Source organism: Alosa alosa, chromosome 16, assembly GCF_017589495.1.
Source record: "Alosa alosa isolate M-15738 ecotype Scorff River chromosome 16, AALO_Geno_1.1, whole genome shotgun sequence".
In the NCBI taxonomy this organism is placed as follows: domain Eukaryota; kingdom Metazoa; phylum Chordata; class Actinopteri; order Clupeiformes; family Clupeidae; genus Alosa; species Alosa alosa.
The window spans coordinates 21,365,553-21,381,253 of record NC_063204.1 but is presented as its reverse complement, the minus strand read 5'-3'; the positions used below and the strand labels follow the sequence as shown (position 1 = coordinate 21,381,253).

At 43.1% G+C, this 15,701-nt stretch overlaps 1 protein-coding gene across 10 annotated transcripts in view; it reads left to right on the top strand.

Annotated features, from left to right (window-relative positions):
- Positions 1–15,701, top strand: part of LOC125310014 (dnaJ homolog subfamily C member 13) — a 50,476-nt gene that overhangs the window by 1,786 nt on the left and 32,989 nt on the right. For 6 of the 10 annotated variants that reach the window (XM_048267183.1, XM_048267180.1, XM_048267178.1 and 3 more), the window contains exons 1-2: positions 4,061–5,452; positions 6,498–6,578. In XM_048267183.1, coding sequence (XP_048123140.1) covers positions 5,403–5,452; positions 6,498–6,578 — 131 coding nt within the window. In that variant the 5' untranslated portion in view covers positions 4,061–5,402. Of the gene's footprint in view, positions 1–39; positions 467–1,503; positions 1,591–1,614; positions 1,786–4,060; positions 5,453–6,497; positions 6,579–15,701 lie in introns of those variants that run through there. The other 4 variants (XM_048267179.1, XM_048267187.1, XM_048267185.1 and 1 more) reach the window with 4 other exon arrangements.

Sequence of the window (15,701 nt, the reverse complement as noted above, 5' to 3'; positions counted from 1 at the left end):
GCCTAGGCTACAATTTCCAGATTTGCACTTGGTAGGCCTACCGCATGTGTAGGCCTCTAGTGTTTTTGTGGTAGACGCACACCAATTGTTCACGTTTAAATGATCTAGTTAGGAACAAAAACAAGCTGTTTGCTTTGATATGAGTTCCATTACAGACTCTACCCTTTTGATTTCATGTAAAGAAAAGAAAAAAGTTCAGAATATATCACGCTTGTCTTTTTTCACTCATGAGTGGGAGAGTGAAGTTGAGTCAATGTCTGTTTTGTTTTCAGCGCATCCCTTGGAAAGCATGAACACAAGTCTAGGCCAATGTTAACTCAATTAGGCTAACGGGCAGCGCATGTTTGACCCCCCCCTAGATCAGATGCTTCATAGCGTGACCGCGCTGTGCTATTCCTCTTCATATCACTCCGTCTGCAGTCCACACTATATAGGCCAATATGTTTCCCCTTTACCTTCAGTCGCAGTGAGTATAAATACATTTACTATATTTGGATAAGATCCAGGTGCAGATGGATAAGAGTGTGTTTGTTTTTTTCTTTAAAAAAGGGGTTGTAGATATTAAGTAATTTACAATTTTCATGTAGGGTGTCACATTCAATAAGATTTTGATGATGGAAAAATAACAGGCTTGATTTATGAGTTGTTTTCTTGATTCACGTGTTCAAGTAAGTGTGACAAGGGTGAACAGCAAAAAAGCCGTGTGAGCAAAAGATATGTCAGACAGACTTTTAGAACGTTGGCAGCGAGGTTATGATATTATGTTGCTTATTTGTGTTTGGTGCATCTGGAAGCATGGCATTACACAAATAAATCATTTGAACTGTGAAAAAAAAGAAACAAAAGGACTTAAACGATAAAAAATATGGATCTTTTGGATTTAATATGTAAATCCAATATGAAGTGAAGCGTATTTAATAGTGGTAAACTAGGTCCATCTGCTTCTAGGCTTTTTACATGCATATTTCACAATCCTAGACGTCCCAGTTTTACAAATAAAGCAGACCTAGCCCTCAATGTTTCAGTCCAACATTACGCCTTTGGGGGAAGCTAGTAGACCTACAAAAGAGCAAAGATCCTTGATTACTAACCTTCAACCCTCTCAGAAAAGAGCTTAATGAAAACTGAGCGGCCAGGCTGTTTGCTAGTGTCAGACAGCGGTTGCATTTCATGAGTAGAGCAAACTGATTGAAATGTCAATAGGCCTAGAAGTAGTAGCCTAAGCCTACTTATACAAATAAACTCAGTCTGAGTGTTGTTTAATGCATATTTTGTAATAGGCTAAACATAAAAAGTAGGGTACAGATTGTTCCAGTTGCACAACATTAAAGTCGAGCAATTAGGCTAACCATTAGTTTTAACCTCTCATTTAATTCAGTAGGCTAACTCTGACTGTTTTAACAGGTCGCTTAGTCGTTTGGAAAAATTTGGTAGCCTACATTTTCCGAAAGAAAATACACTCATTGACTAATAAATATATTTTGAGGGTTAGCACTTCTATCTTAACTACAAATCCACGACCACACAGACACTAGCCCTAGACGTCGGGTTGCTTCCTGGCTATCCAATCAGCTGATAGACCCATGACAGGTTAGTACTCTGCGCCTGCGCTCTCTTGCACTTGAAGCAGAACGAAGATGGCAGCGTCCTGAGTTTCTGACTGAGGGTAGCGCAGTTGATCAGCCACAGCATCGATTTGGGAAAACAAAACACAAGCAACAACGCACATTGGAGGGTGGGGGGTTAAGGGACGGAATACATTTGCTTCTGAAACCGATCATCCAGGTAAAATTACATTCTGGCTTCAACTGTCTTCTTTGCATTGTAGCCTACCTTCATTTGAAATTCCTCGACTGGTTGCAATGAATCCAGTCAGCTAGCCTAAGCAACTAGAGCTAGCATCAACGTTTAGCCACCCTCTCAGGCAGTCATCCGTTAGCCATAAACACCAAGACAGTGCGTAACATAATTTGTACATCAAGTTACTTCTGAAAGACTAAAACACAGCATTTCTGTGCCAAACCACAGTTACTTTTCCCTTCGAGCTTGTCACGCCTTACTAAGACTTTTTTTCAAAGTTGGGCCGCTTGCTTAATGAACCTAACCTAGCCTGCTATTGGGATAACGTTAGCTAAAATGGATGGCTTGTCGCCGCATCATCAAACTGGGTGTGATGAAATTAATCGCCATTGTATCTGGCAAAGATTCTGTTTGTGTAACAGGAGTAGCCTACACCAGTTGAGTAATTAATTTGCTTGATATCAGTTATGTTACCGATCGATACCACTACTCAGATGTGGCTAAGAATCAGGATGCGTTTTAGCTAACGTTAACTTCTTTTGATTAACGTCAGAGTTTGACACGTTTTGGCTGTGCCTTTACAGCGTCACCTTTTTTAATCTGGATATTGTTATCTGAATATTTGTTTGAATAAGCTAACTCTTCGCTATTTGCACGATGAATATTTTACGTCAGCAACCATCATTTGCCTGCTGGAAACAGCTTGCTGTTATCGAGAGACGGTGTTACTAATCAAGTTAGTGACAGAAGGCGACAGCGCCCTCCTAAAATGATGTGCTTACTACCGAAGTCTCTGCAGCCGTGGTAGCATTGTAATAGAAACATGTAATTTAAGTTAATGTAAATCAGTACATTTTCAGAGTACAGAACAACCTCCTGCGCTATATGCTACCTCTATCTCTCAGTTGCAGTAACGTTGCTCTTGCAGGAATCATCCATCCTTGCAAACCAACTTTTTCGTTTTTCGAAGCAAAGTGATCGGATTCGATTCTCCATTGGAGAGGGTGCTTCATGGCATTTAAATTGTGGTGAAAATTAGCTGAATTGGGCTTAGGCAACTGGTGATTTGGATCGTATGGTTCTAGGAAAACCTAAACAATATGTCTAGTATATTCCCATGTTTTAAGAGAGTATTTATTTTTATTTAACGAAGTTAGTTCAATTCAGTGCTTTATTATAATTTAGGACGGGTTGTAGAGGCGTTATTCTAGGTTTTATTAGCTATGTGTATGTGTGCCCTTTACCTTCGCCCCACCTTAGAAACACGATGCTGTCACATGACACATGGACGGTACCGTTGCCTTTAGACGCAAAACTGGGAATACTTTGATTTAGGCCGAGCCTTCTCTTCAACTCACCCATTCAACACACCCACACTGAGAATACTCAGTAGAATTGCTTTTTTTTTTACTTACTGCTGCATGTTTATTCAACCACGTGTTACATAAGACCCCCCTGTATGGCTTGTATTTCCCCTTTGTAGTGTGTAAAATTATTAAGAAAAGAAATCCTTTGAAAAACAGATTGTGTTATACCATGTTTATGCTGCTGTCATTCATTACAAGGTGTGTGAGTGTCCCTGCCAGTGTTGCCAATGTTTTTATGACAATATTATTTATAGTGTGTAAATTACTTTGGCTTTGTGGTGCATGGTATCTTCTGAAACCAGGGTGGTGAGCAAGTAGTAAATGCATCACTTTCATCAGATTATGTCTTGTATGGAATGTCTGTTTGAATGACTCCAATATTGTCAGAGATGGTCTTCCTTCCCTCATTGTAGACATTAATAAACATCTACTTCAATTGGCCCTTTGGTCTGAAGTGAAGTAGTGTTGCCTCGGAGTCTGAACATTATTGATTTACACTTTCACTTTTCTGGTTTTACAGTACTCAGTTCTAGACGGAAGCAGATAGAATAGTAGATTTGGATGGAAAAGTGAGATGAATGTAGAAACAGGCCAGTAAATGTCTTGCAGGCTTACCTGTCTTGTGCACAATGCCTGTGAGTAGCCTAGATGGATAGCAGCCTAGATGGATAAGTGAGGAGAGGTCAGCTCAGAGTCCTGGCCTGTCAGAGAGGTCTTGTGTGTCAGCCACTATTGATCCATGCAAAGAGAGAGCCAATTATATGGTCACATCCTGGAATGATTGCAGTTGTGGGAACTCCCCCCTCTCTCTCTCCAACTCCCTGACATACGCCCCATTGTTTACCCCTTTTTTTCTTTTTTGATGTTTCTTTTTCCCTCCATTTTTGTCCCCTTCTTTCTTTCCTAGTGTTCTCACATGCTCTTTCTCCCTCACCGTCTCAGTTTCACTCCCTTTTTTCTCACATGGTCTCTTGCATTTTTTGTCTCCTCAACCATCGGTCATTCTTCTCCCTGCTCTTCTCCTCCTTCGGCCTTCACTGCTCTGAGCTCCATAATGAGGTGGAGTGCCCGAGTCTCTATGGCATCAGAATGAGTAATGTGTCCATTACAGTAGCCTATACCCTGTTGTGTGCTGAGTTTCTTTCTCCCCCACAGTGAGACTGTAATTTACCTCAGAGTAAAATTGTGGCGGTGAAAGACCGTTGTTGACTGTGTCTAATCGCCTATTGGTGGAGGTGCACAGTAGTTGGGGCATAGACTCTATCTGCTGTCAAATGTGGCAACAGTGAAAGCAAAAATCCTTCAATATTTCATATTATGCACTTCTCAATTTCTCAACAATTATTAACAAGCATGCATCTAAGATCAGGGTTGACATATGAACAAGCCCTCACTGTAAGAAAAAGAAGTGTGAATTGATGATTGACACCGAACATAATTGACATCCTCAGGCATTTCTCCTCCTCCAGTCATGGCTAGTGGGATCGGGCAGTGCGCCTGAACCCCTAGCACTACTACAGCCAGGGTGTGTTGTGGGCAGGGGCTCCCATCTGCTTGTTCGTTTGGCGGAGGAAGGAAGAGTGGAGTCAGGTGTTTCCAGCGGTGCTGCAGAATGCTGACGAAGCCTCTGCCTCAGCTTCAGCCTCAGCCTCAAGCGTGCGCACACCGCTCCTGTCAGATTATCACCCCTCCGAGACTGAAGAGGTGTCGCCCTACCCATGGCCTCACCTCTTCCCTCTTTTCTCCCCTCTCTCTCACCCCTGGCTCTGGAATTCACCCTGTTCTGCTGTCGTGTCGCTCTTTTTTTCCTTCTTTCATTTCTTTCCATCTCATTCCTGTTTGCTCTCCGTTTCACTTTGTCTTTTTTCATGATGCACCCCCCCCCTTCCGTGTTTGTGTTTTCTATGTCAGTGGTGCAGTGTTTCAATTTGACTTGGGTTAAGGAGGTTTTTGGATAACCTGCCTTGCAAGCAAACCCAACTGAAAATCTCTAGAAAGCTTTTTCAGTCACATGTGGCTATTTCTCCTCAGCAGAGAAGTGTTCGCATGGCGTTTCCACTCTTTCTCCTCCACACTCTCTTTGTGGCACGGCGCCATAGTTGCACTGAGCCAAAATGCCTCATGAGTGAGATTTACCCCAAAACACGTTCTGAGATTTGCTAAACGACACATTCAAATAGCAGTCATTTCACTTCACAAGACCACAGCATACTTGGTAGCTCAAAACCTCCAGCCATGAAGCAGCCCTTGGGTTATCAGTCTCTGCTATTGACGAAGATGAAATGGTAATTATACATGCACCTGATGCAAATGCAATAGATTGAATTCCTTCACCTACAAGCTTTGGCAGCGTGGAGCGTAGATGCTTTAGAAATGAATAATGAGATCAGTCAATTTGATGTGGATGGCGGATGGGCCGATTTGGCGTTGGGGAAATAAGCCTTCTCCACATAATGGAGTCTCGTTGATGTTTGTTTACATTGCAACCAATATGGCAGGTTGCCATGTTGGCCGCATCATCTTTTGAGCAGTGTCTGAGGAAAGGGATTTGGGGCCGAGGTGCAAAATGTGTCTTGAGTGTGTGAGGTGTGTTGGGCACGTTATTTTTGGTTTTGTGAATTGAGAGGTTGGAAGGTTGTTGGGGACTGTGTGGGGCCAGCCTGCGCTACCGTTTGGTTAATCGCCCATCCGTAGTCTTGATTTAGCTACACTCTCTCTACATTTGGCTTTCATGGAGAGCAGCCGGGTACTCCAAGTGAGCGGCACTCTTGGTCCAAATAATTCAATGAGCTCCCTCACATGCTCAGGAATGTCTGGGCATGCTGCTGTCGCCAGGCAATTTGGGTTTTCCTACTAACTTGACTTAATTGAGTTGCTTACAGTGGAGTGGGTAGTTTGTTTGAATTGATGGAGATCTTTTAGGTTTATTTGTTCCTGTGTGTCAGGCATTCTCCTCATTCCTTTACAGTGCAGTAACCTAGCGATTAGTGAATACATTCAGTGTTGAGAATACATGACATCAAGGCTAAATAGTACATACCTGTATTGATTTATTTAGGATGATATGGAACTTCACACACATTCCATGTTCAAGACGAACAGCATATGTTCAAGACAATGCAGGGATTGAGATGGAGCTAGTGGCTAAGGCATAGTTCTGTTTTATGCGCTCGTGAAATTATGCTGTGAAGTGGAGAATAGCAGCTTTTGCTTTCCCCTTTTCTTGCTGAGTCTGAATTTGTAATGTCAGTTTCCTATGTCCAGGAAGTGTGTCATATTTCATGTCGTCTTACTGCGCCTTCTCACCCTGACCTTGTACTCTGCTCCCAGGCCGTGCCAAAAGATGAACGTCCTCAAAGACAACAAAGACCTGGCCTGTTTCTACACCACCAAGCACTCCTGGAGGGGAAAGTAAGTGAACCCAACCTCTTTCTCTCTCTCTCTCCTCCCTCTGTTCTCACACCCTTTTGTCTCCTACAGAGTCCTGTTATATAGGGTTTCTTGTGGTGGAGTAGTTGCCCCTGTGTTCTGTGTTTTTTTTTGTTCCTAATTTGGACTGGGCCAGGGTTCAGTTTCCATTTTTTAACAATCAGCATCCTGACCAGACGGTCAGCCTGTTATTGTCTGAATGTCACACATTTTTCTCTGTCCTTATCCTCACAGATGAGCCTCAAACGAAACCTGTTAGGGGGCTTAAGGCTACTGTTAGATTTAAATGGATTGGAAAGATAGATAGATAGATAGATAGATAGATAGATAGATAGATAGATAGATAGTTTAGATTGATCCCCAAGGGGAAATTCAAGGTCTCAGTAGCATACAGACATCCCACACAACATGCACTTACAGCAGAAAAAGTAATATACTTTTTAATATACTAGTAAAAAACTCCACTGTACAATAGAGACAGTAAAGGCGATTTATAAAATATGGGCAGTGTTTAGTTGTAGGTGTACTTTGTATCCAGGGACCTTTCCCCTGAAGTTGAAGTGAAATTGTCAGCATTTAATGCTTAAGGGCAGTGAAACTGTGAAAAGCCTGTTATTCCTTCCCCGTGTAACATTTGGTCTTTCATAATTTACCATAACAGTTGCAGTTGAGATTAAATGCCTGGGAGAGTGAAAGTCTTGCTCCTCATTTTGCTGTTTTACTTCATTTGTGTGAGCGTCAAGTGGTCTGGCTGGTGTGGACGGCTGGTCATATGACTGCTTCTTTGCAGCCCGGGTGCCACTCGAGCGGTCGCCGAAGCTTGGTAATTTAGTAGCTCTGACAATGGACAGCTCTACTGGGGGCAGAGAAAGACTGATCGTGGGAGGTCTGACTGTGATGCTGACCGAGCTGACAGGGCTACAATGAATCAGGCATTTCAGCGCAGGAGGGGAGAGAAGAGCAGAGAAGGAGGAGGAGTAGAGAGAGAAGCATGTGGGAGGGCTGACGATCACAGACGGTAGAAGAGGCCTCCCAGTCAGTGCCCTGGATGCAGTCGGAGGGGGCAGGCAGCGCTGAGAGGCGAAGCGCCGGCCGCCATTGTTGAGTGTCTTGGATACGTAGGACAGCCAAACTGAGCCAAATGGAGGCCCTTCCTCCACACAGTCTCCTTGAAAAGGCCTGCACCCAAATGTACCCAATGTACCCAATTTCCTCTCTGGCTCCATAGAACTCTGGCCACTGAGTTGATAATCTCCATAATCTTTACTGTCAAAAGCTTCCGCCAATCTCATTCTCAGCCTGACCCACATCCCGTGCATCCCCTGACCACTTCTCTGTCCTTGGCCACCCTTAGACAGCAGAACATTTTTGCAGCAGATAATTCAACAAAAAACAGCATGATGCATCAGAGCTTTCAAAAGACCCTGACAATGGTGTCAAGCTGCATGAAAAACTTCACTTCCTGCCTCCCCTGGTGTTTGTAGATGTTACAGATACAGTACCAGTGAGGGCCAGTGAAGAAGTGGGCATCAGCTACAGCCCCCAGGTTCCTTTGGAGAAATTGTTGCATGTCCACTCCACTGCTTGGCTCAACATGGAGCTGAAAAGTTACTGGTTCTGATCCCTTAAGAAATGATGAACATTACCTTCACTGTTCTGGCCTCCATGGTGGATGAAGTCACGCTCAGTTATTTGTCAACATGTCACACATGTACTATCTATCACCAACTGCTCAGCATCTGTCCCTCTCTTAGTCAGTGTCTACATCCTTGTCTTCCTATCTTCTTCTGTCTTTCTCCTTCTGTCTTTCTCCTCCTAACTGGAGTGAGGCTGTCTCCTGTGCCTCAGTGTCCGTCATTCTCTCATTGTAATTACTGAGCTTCAGATGTAGGCCAGCTTTGAATTGCTCTGGAGCTTTGACCTCTTTTTGCACCCCCCTCCCCCTCAGCCACTTCTGCTGCTAGACTTATTTCTCCTCCACATGTAATTACATTTGTGCATTCGCGAGGACAGCGGTGAGTGTTCAAAATTAGGAATCCAGCGTGGTAGAGTGTCTCTTTTTTATTGAGAACTGGCCTGTCCCCCTTTTTTCTCATTTTTTTCACTTTATCAAGTTTGTTTTCATTTACCTTTGTTTCCTTTATGCTACCTTGATACGCTAAAGTTCAGTGCTAGTGTTGGCCAAAGGTAACACTAGTGTTGTTTTAGACACGCACATACGTACAGCACACACACACACACACACACACACACACACACACACACACACACACACACACACACACACACAAGATTTCTTCCTTGAGGGCATATGCCTGAGAGGGAAGAATAAAGTGTTAAAGGGGAAGTTCTGTAGTCTTTCAATCAAGCGTCTATTTTTAAATGAAATTCATGTTTGGGACCACAACCATGTCATATACTATATAAATACTGAAGTATTGTTTTCTTTTGTAACTGTAAAGAAAAGGTATAAAAAGGACTGTTTGTGTAATTAGTGCATTACCTTACCTTACCTTACTCTTACTTACTTTCTACAAGTTAATTACCTAATGCAGTGCAAGCTACTGTCAATGGATGCAAAAGAACCAGAGTTCGGTAGGCAACTTGTACTGGCTTTCTTCTAGCGAAATGGGGTAAAATAATTGTAAAGTAATGCACTGACTGTAGTAACAGTCCTTTTGCAAATGCATATTCCAATTGTATTCAGAACTTCACTGATTGACAATGTTTTCATCCCAAATAAAAGTTTAGACTCATTATCATCTAAAGATAGTCCTTAAGTTGAACAATACTGAACTTCTCCTTTAAGTCTCATGATGTAAGAGGATTGATGTTTGGCTGAACCGGCTCCCATTCAGACTAGCCAAGCTTCCAAATTGCAGAAGTGGCTCATTGGAAATGGAAATGTGCGTGCTTGTGCGTTTGAGCTGCGGCTGTTTTTTGACTCTATACGGCAGCTTTTATGGACTGAGTGACCTTGGAAGTCAGATAGACCATAGAAAGAGCTGCTGGGGAGGGGAGTTGGAAGGGCTCTTTTCTGAAATCTATGTCCTCACTTTGAACAGGAAACCCACTGTTGCCATATAAGCTTGAGAAGGGATTCTTGTTCTATTGGCCTGCTGCTTTTTGCAAATTACATGTAGTTCCCACAAAAATGAAATGCATTATGAAATGGACTGAAATAAAGTAGGCTAAAGAAGCTATGATACTAGGGCTGGGATAAACGATTGACTAATAGCAATTTATACATGTTGATTTATATATCTGAATGAAAAAAACATGAATTCCTTAACATTGCAATTTATGTTTATTGCTCTTAGAATTCCAAAATAAAAGACTATACAAGTGCAAAGTAATGCATTCTTAGTCAGAGGTAGCATTCAATAAAGTTCAGTAGTGTATAGGTCTAATTGAGTGCCTGTCACTTTAAGACGTTCATTCCCTTGCAATTGTAACACTAACGCAGTTAAAAGGCTGCTGATGTATGGATGCAATTCATAACGTAGTTAGTTCAAATAACAGTTTGTACTTCTCCTTGGGACAAGCACTTTTGAGTCTTAGAAAACACTTTTCCATTTACATCGGGATTTTGCAAACATTCAGTGTCGGAGTCAATAAAATGAGCCCTGAGTAACGAAATTGACAAGCAGCTGTAAGTAAGCATGCTAAACTCAACATGGGGGCAGGGAAAGGCTGCGTGTGTAAAAAATGCAGCTTAATGAAGGGATTTTATCTTATCTTTAATTTAAATAGTACAACATAGAACATCATGTGTGGCGGTCGGTTTTGATTTCATGCCGCCCCACCACAGATTAGTCAACCTATGGGAAACACTGAAGGTGTAAAATTGAAAATATTTGGCAGCACGCGTTTTGGGTCTGACAAATCGACGCGCATATTTTGCGTCGACGTATTTTTTGCGTCAACGTAATCGATTACGTTGACGCGTTGTCCTAGCCCTATACGATACAAACACCTCAAACAGACGAATGTGAAAGAAGATGTTTGTGACTTCATGATTCACTGTGTAACATTGCTCCATAATTCCCTCATGGAGTCAGGGAAACCATTACAGGAACCATCGGACTGTAATTTGATCGGCCTATCCTGCTGTTTCCTTATTGGATCAAACCAGCTGGCTGCCTTGGATGTTTGATATGTGCTGTGTTTCAAGGTGTACCCAATATAGATTTTCCAAATGCCAAATTTCACCAAATGCCAAATTTCATTGGTTACACAGAAGTGGCTGGCGCTGCTACCTTAGCTTATGATTGCTGTGATACAACTAAGAAAAACGGCACAAGGTGAGCTAGTGGCCATTTACCATTATTATGTGGAACAGTAATTTTGGTTGCACACTCCACCTCAGATATCAGATAGGCTAGCACACTACAGCTATTTCTCTGTTATGGCAATAGACTGGAGATAGGGCTGTGGAACAGTCCGCTATCTCTTGGAGACACCTGGAGCCAGTGCAACTGGGAGTCCATAGATCTCACTTTGAGTAGCTGGAGGGCTCAGGCTGTGCTACAGTGTGGTTTAACACATGCCATGCAAGATGAGCAGGCACTGTCACCACCTGCAGCAGTGGAATTTTCCTGTGGTCTTGAAAAGGATTTTCCATTTGCAAGCTTCTCTTATGTGTCTCTGTGTGCGTTTGTGTGTGTGTATGTGTCACTGTATGTGTTTCTGGTGTGTGTGAACACTTAGAGGTGTGCCTGTCACTGTATGTGTTTCTGGTGTGTGTGAACACTTAGAGGTGTGCCTGTCACTGTCAGGCAGGGGAGGAAAGAGTGAGAAAACCAATTTGGGGGTGTATGCTCTTGGGCTTGAGACACATCTCCCCTTCTCTCACACAGGAAGTTACTCAATCCTCGACTCTCTTTATACAAAAGCAAGTTTGTGGAGGGAAGGAATCAAAAACAGACTGCCACGGCTTAACAAAGAGAAGCAATAGAGAAACAGAAAGAGTTTACCAGAACAACAACGCCCAGTTGCAACAGTCCTCCACCACCGAACCTAGTAGATAAATGAGCCGCATCCCCAGATGTTCTCTTCAGATGTGCACACTGTACCAGGAGTGGCCAGTCTGTGTGGTGCTCCGTGCCTTTGGTCTGCGGCCGCAGTGTGTTTCCCCATAAAGGCTCTTTATTGGTCAGCTCCAGATCCGGCGGGCTCGTCCGTCGTCTGTGTCCTGGAGCTGTCATGCTCCACCACTGGATCGTGTGTGTGTGACTGGTGCCCTCTGAGTAACAGGCAGGAATTGTGATGAGAATAGTGGATGAAGAAGCTGATTCAGACCATGCATGTGCGTGTGTGTGTGTGGCTGTGCATATGCGTGTGTGTGTGCATGTGTTATGTTGTGCATATAAGGGAATGTGTTTGTGTGTGTGTATTTGTGTGTGTGTTTGCGATGGAGTATGCCCTATGGGCATGTGTATGCCTCTGCTATTTGTCTGTCTCCTCCATGTTTTGAAAGACTACATTCACTATTATACGCGTGTCTGTGTTGTGTTCAATTATTTGTGTGTGCGAAAATAAAGCATAGTGTTGCATGTCGCTTAAGGCGACAGTATGTTTGAAATACTTTCATTATCTTTTCACCATATGCCTGTAAACAAAATTGACGTGCTTGATAGGACAAGTCTGTTTAGTTCAGGAGCTTGTGATCAGTATAGATTGCTGCGCTGGCATTAGCGTCCTGTGGCTGTGGACTTCAACCCCACAGGATGAGCTCGTGGTCGGGTAAGCTTATGGTCAGGTGAGAGCGGTCCGTCTGCTGCTGTTCTTGTTACCCATTCACTTTATCACCAGCAGCTGAATTTCCACTGTAAATCCTGACCTTCACCTGCAGCTAGGAGGTCAACAAGCATTGGTTACCATGGCACCTTAGTAATGCATCTAGAACAGTTAACATTTACATGTCTACATGAGTGTGCAGCAAATGTGTCATCATATTTATTAGTGGTGGAACGGTACACAAAAATCACGGTTTGGTGTGAACCTCGGTTTTGAAGTCACCGTTCAGTTCATTTTTTCGGTACAGTAAGTTTGTAGCCACTGCTAACCTAAAATTCACATAGCATCTTATTATGCATCGAGAAAACATACAGGAGTGTTTAGCAGATGTGTCACCAAGTGTATGTATCACGTTTATGTGTTTTGTGTCTTGAGAGTGCCATGGTGGCATTGTGAAAGTGGCACAAAACAGTACTTCCTGTTGATTTCTAAGGTTAAGGGCACTCGCCACTTCCTATTTGGCAGGAAGCAGAGGATTGAACATGTGCTTCAGGCCCCGTGCACAGTAAAGACTATTATCTGTGACCAGCTTGGCTGCCTCACAGCACTGACTGAACTCTCTGAAGTCAAATGCGCTGACACGCTGGATATGTGCAAACCTGAGGTTGGACTTTTTGTGCTGGATTCAGTTCCCATGGCATGTATGGACACTATATTATTGAGTTTTACTATCAACTATTGGGGCAGCCGTGGCCTACTGGTTAGCACTTCGGACCTGTAACCGGAGGGTTGCCGGTTCGAACCCCGACCAGTAGGCATGACTGAAGTGCCCTTGAGCAAGGCACCTAACCCCTCACTGCTCCCCGAGCGCCGCTGTTGATGCAGGCAGCTCACTGCGCCGGGATTAGTGTGTGCTTCACCTCACTGTGTGTACACTGTGTGCTGTGTGTGTTTCACTAATTCACGGATTGGGATAAATGGCGAGACCAAATTTCCCTCACGGGATCAAAAAAGTATATATACTTATACTTGATAGGCTGCATGCAATAAGGATGAACATTTTGTTCCCTTCTGTTTTCTGACATAGGTAAATCCACATAAATTAACATGAGTTAAGACTTTTGTAATTTTAAATGTTACAGCCAGCAGTCACAAGCTATGGTATGTAATCTAATTAACTCCATGGGGAGTCCAATTGTTGCTATTTGTCATTGATAAGGGGAGGGATGAGAAAAATGAATCTGGTTCGAATCTCATGATCACATTTTTTACTTCTATCAAGTAGTTTATCTCCAATTGACCTCTGCCCTGTTAATGTGATTTGCAAGTGGTGGGGTTGCAGAGGTACTCACATTCTTCAATACCCTTCTGTCTGGTGCTAGCTTTAAGGCCTACGCACACGGCCGGCGGTGACTGGCAAAATGGAATAGAATCATTGAAGTGAATGGTGCAACTCACACAGCAAGTGGAACAACGGGGCGACTGTCGCCGTCGCTCGACCCTTTTCAATTTTTCAGGATGATTTTGATGCGTCATAATAGATATTATTATTATTATTATTATTATTATTATTATTATTATGACGCCAAAGAGAAAGCCGGGCGGTCATATAGGTTTAGTCAGATTTATTTATTTTTTTCTTTTTTCGTGATGCCCAAATTTCCGTCAAAGGATTCGGGGACACTGAAAGTCCGGGGTACACGAAACTTGGTGGGCATGTAACCCCACATGGATAGCATGGAACCATCGTTTTTCGTTTTGATCTGTAGTCGTCCCCCCCCCCGCTGGACTGGACCATGTGTAGGATCATTATGACACCCTCTGTATGCACGTGTGTGTGTGTGTGTGTGTGTGTGTGTGTGTGTGTGTGTGTGTGTTTTTATGGTGAGTGGGGGAAAAAAGAAGTGTATAAGAATGAATTATTAACCAGTCATATGACAAGGCCCCTCCTGCACAGCCACTTAAAGCAGGAAGGGAAAGTGAGAGAGAACACAACAATCTCTTCATGTCCAATAAAAGTCCAGATCTGTGGCATAAAGAGTTGAAGTGTGGTGATTTAAAAGGCCTGTTCACTGTATTTAACTGTGGAAATATGGACTGCATCAGCACTTGTGTGGAGTAACTTCTGTCAGAGGCTGTTAGGCTGACTGTTAACATTTGAGATCCCCATTAATAAGAAAAGTGGACACTTTTCTTTTGTGCTAGCCTATGAAAAAATGCTATCACCAAATTAGATTCCTTTATAGCCGTTTGTTGGCTTGGAGCTCTGCCTTGTCTTTGAAGAAGGGACGTCCAATAATGGGTAGCCCAGGCTGAACTGTGGATCTGTTTCTTATATCCGTCTTTGTCAGTTTGGGGAATTTTAGTACTTCTTCAACATTTAATAACATAAGTTCAAGTTGCTACAAAAACAGGAATTCTGCAGTATGTGCACACATAAGCTTTTGTTTGTTTAAAGGAGTACCCACACACATGCACACTATGACGGTCTCAAGAGGCTGTGAATTCCCATACTACTGTCTATTCTCCTCACAGTGTTGAGTGTGACACACACACACACCGCATACTTATTATGACCGCCACGCAGCGAAGCGGCGGTCATATAGGTTTAGTCAGAATTTCCGCCAAGGATTCCCGGGACACTGAAAGACCGGGGTAGACTAAACTTGTTGGGCATGTAACCCCATATGGATAGCATGGAACCATCGTTTTTCGTTTTGATCTGTAGCCCCCCCGCTGGACTGCAGCCCCCGAAAGGAGGGTAGGGCAGACACAGTTTTCTGTGAATATCTCGAGAACCGTAGGACCATTTTTTTTTTATATGTTGATCTCAAAGGGCCATGTCAACCCATTCCATAACCACTCATTTCATGTATAGCGCCACCTAGTTAAACACAAAAAAGTAAAAATGAGGTGTTGTAATCGCAGGTATCTGTGACCTAACATAGTCAAAACTGAACGAAATTGGAAGTGTAGGATCACTATGACACCCTCTGAATGCACGCCAAGTTTCGTGGAATTCCGTTCATGGGGGGCCACACAATAAATTAATTTATGTTACTATACACCAACTGGCCTGTAGGTGGCGGAGACAGTTTTCTGTGAATATCTCGAGAACCGTGAGGGCCTAGGAGGTCCACCTTTTTTTGTATGTTGGTCTTAAGGGGCATGTCAACCCATCCCATTACCACTTATTTCATGTATAGCCACCTAGTTAAAAATTAAAAAAGCAAAAATAGGTGTTTTCATCACAATATCTCTGGCTGACATGGTCAAAACTGCACGAAATTGAAAGTGTAGGATCATTATGACACCCTCTAGCCTGGCGAGCCAGACCCACTTTAAAATGTAGGGTCTGGGCACTCA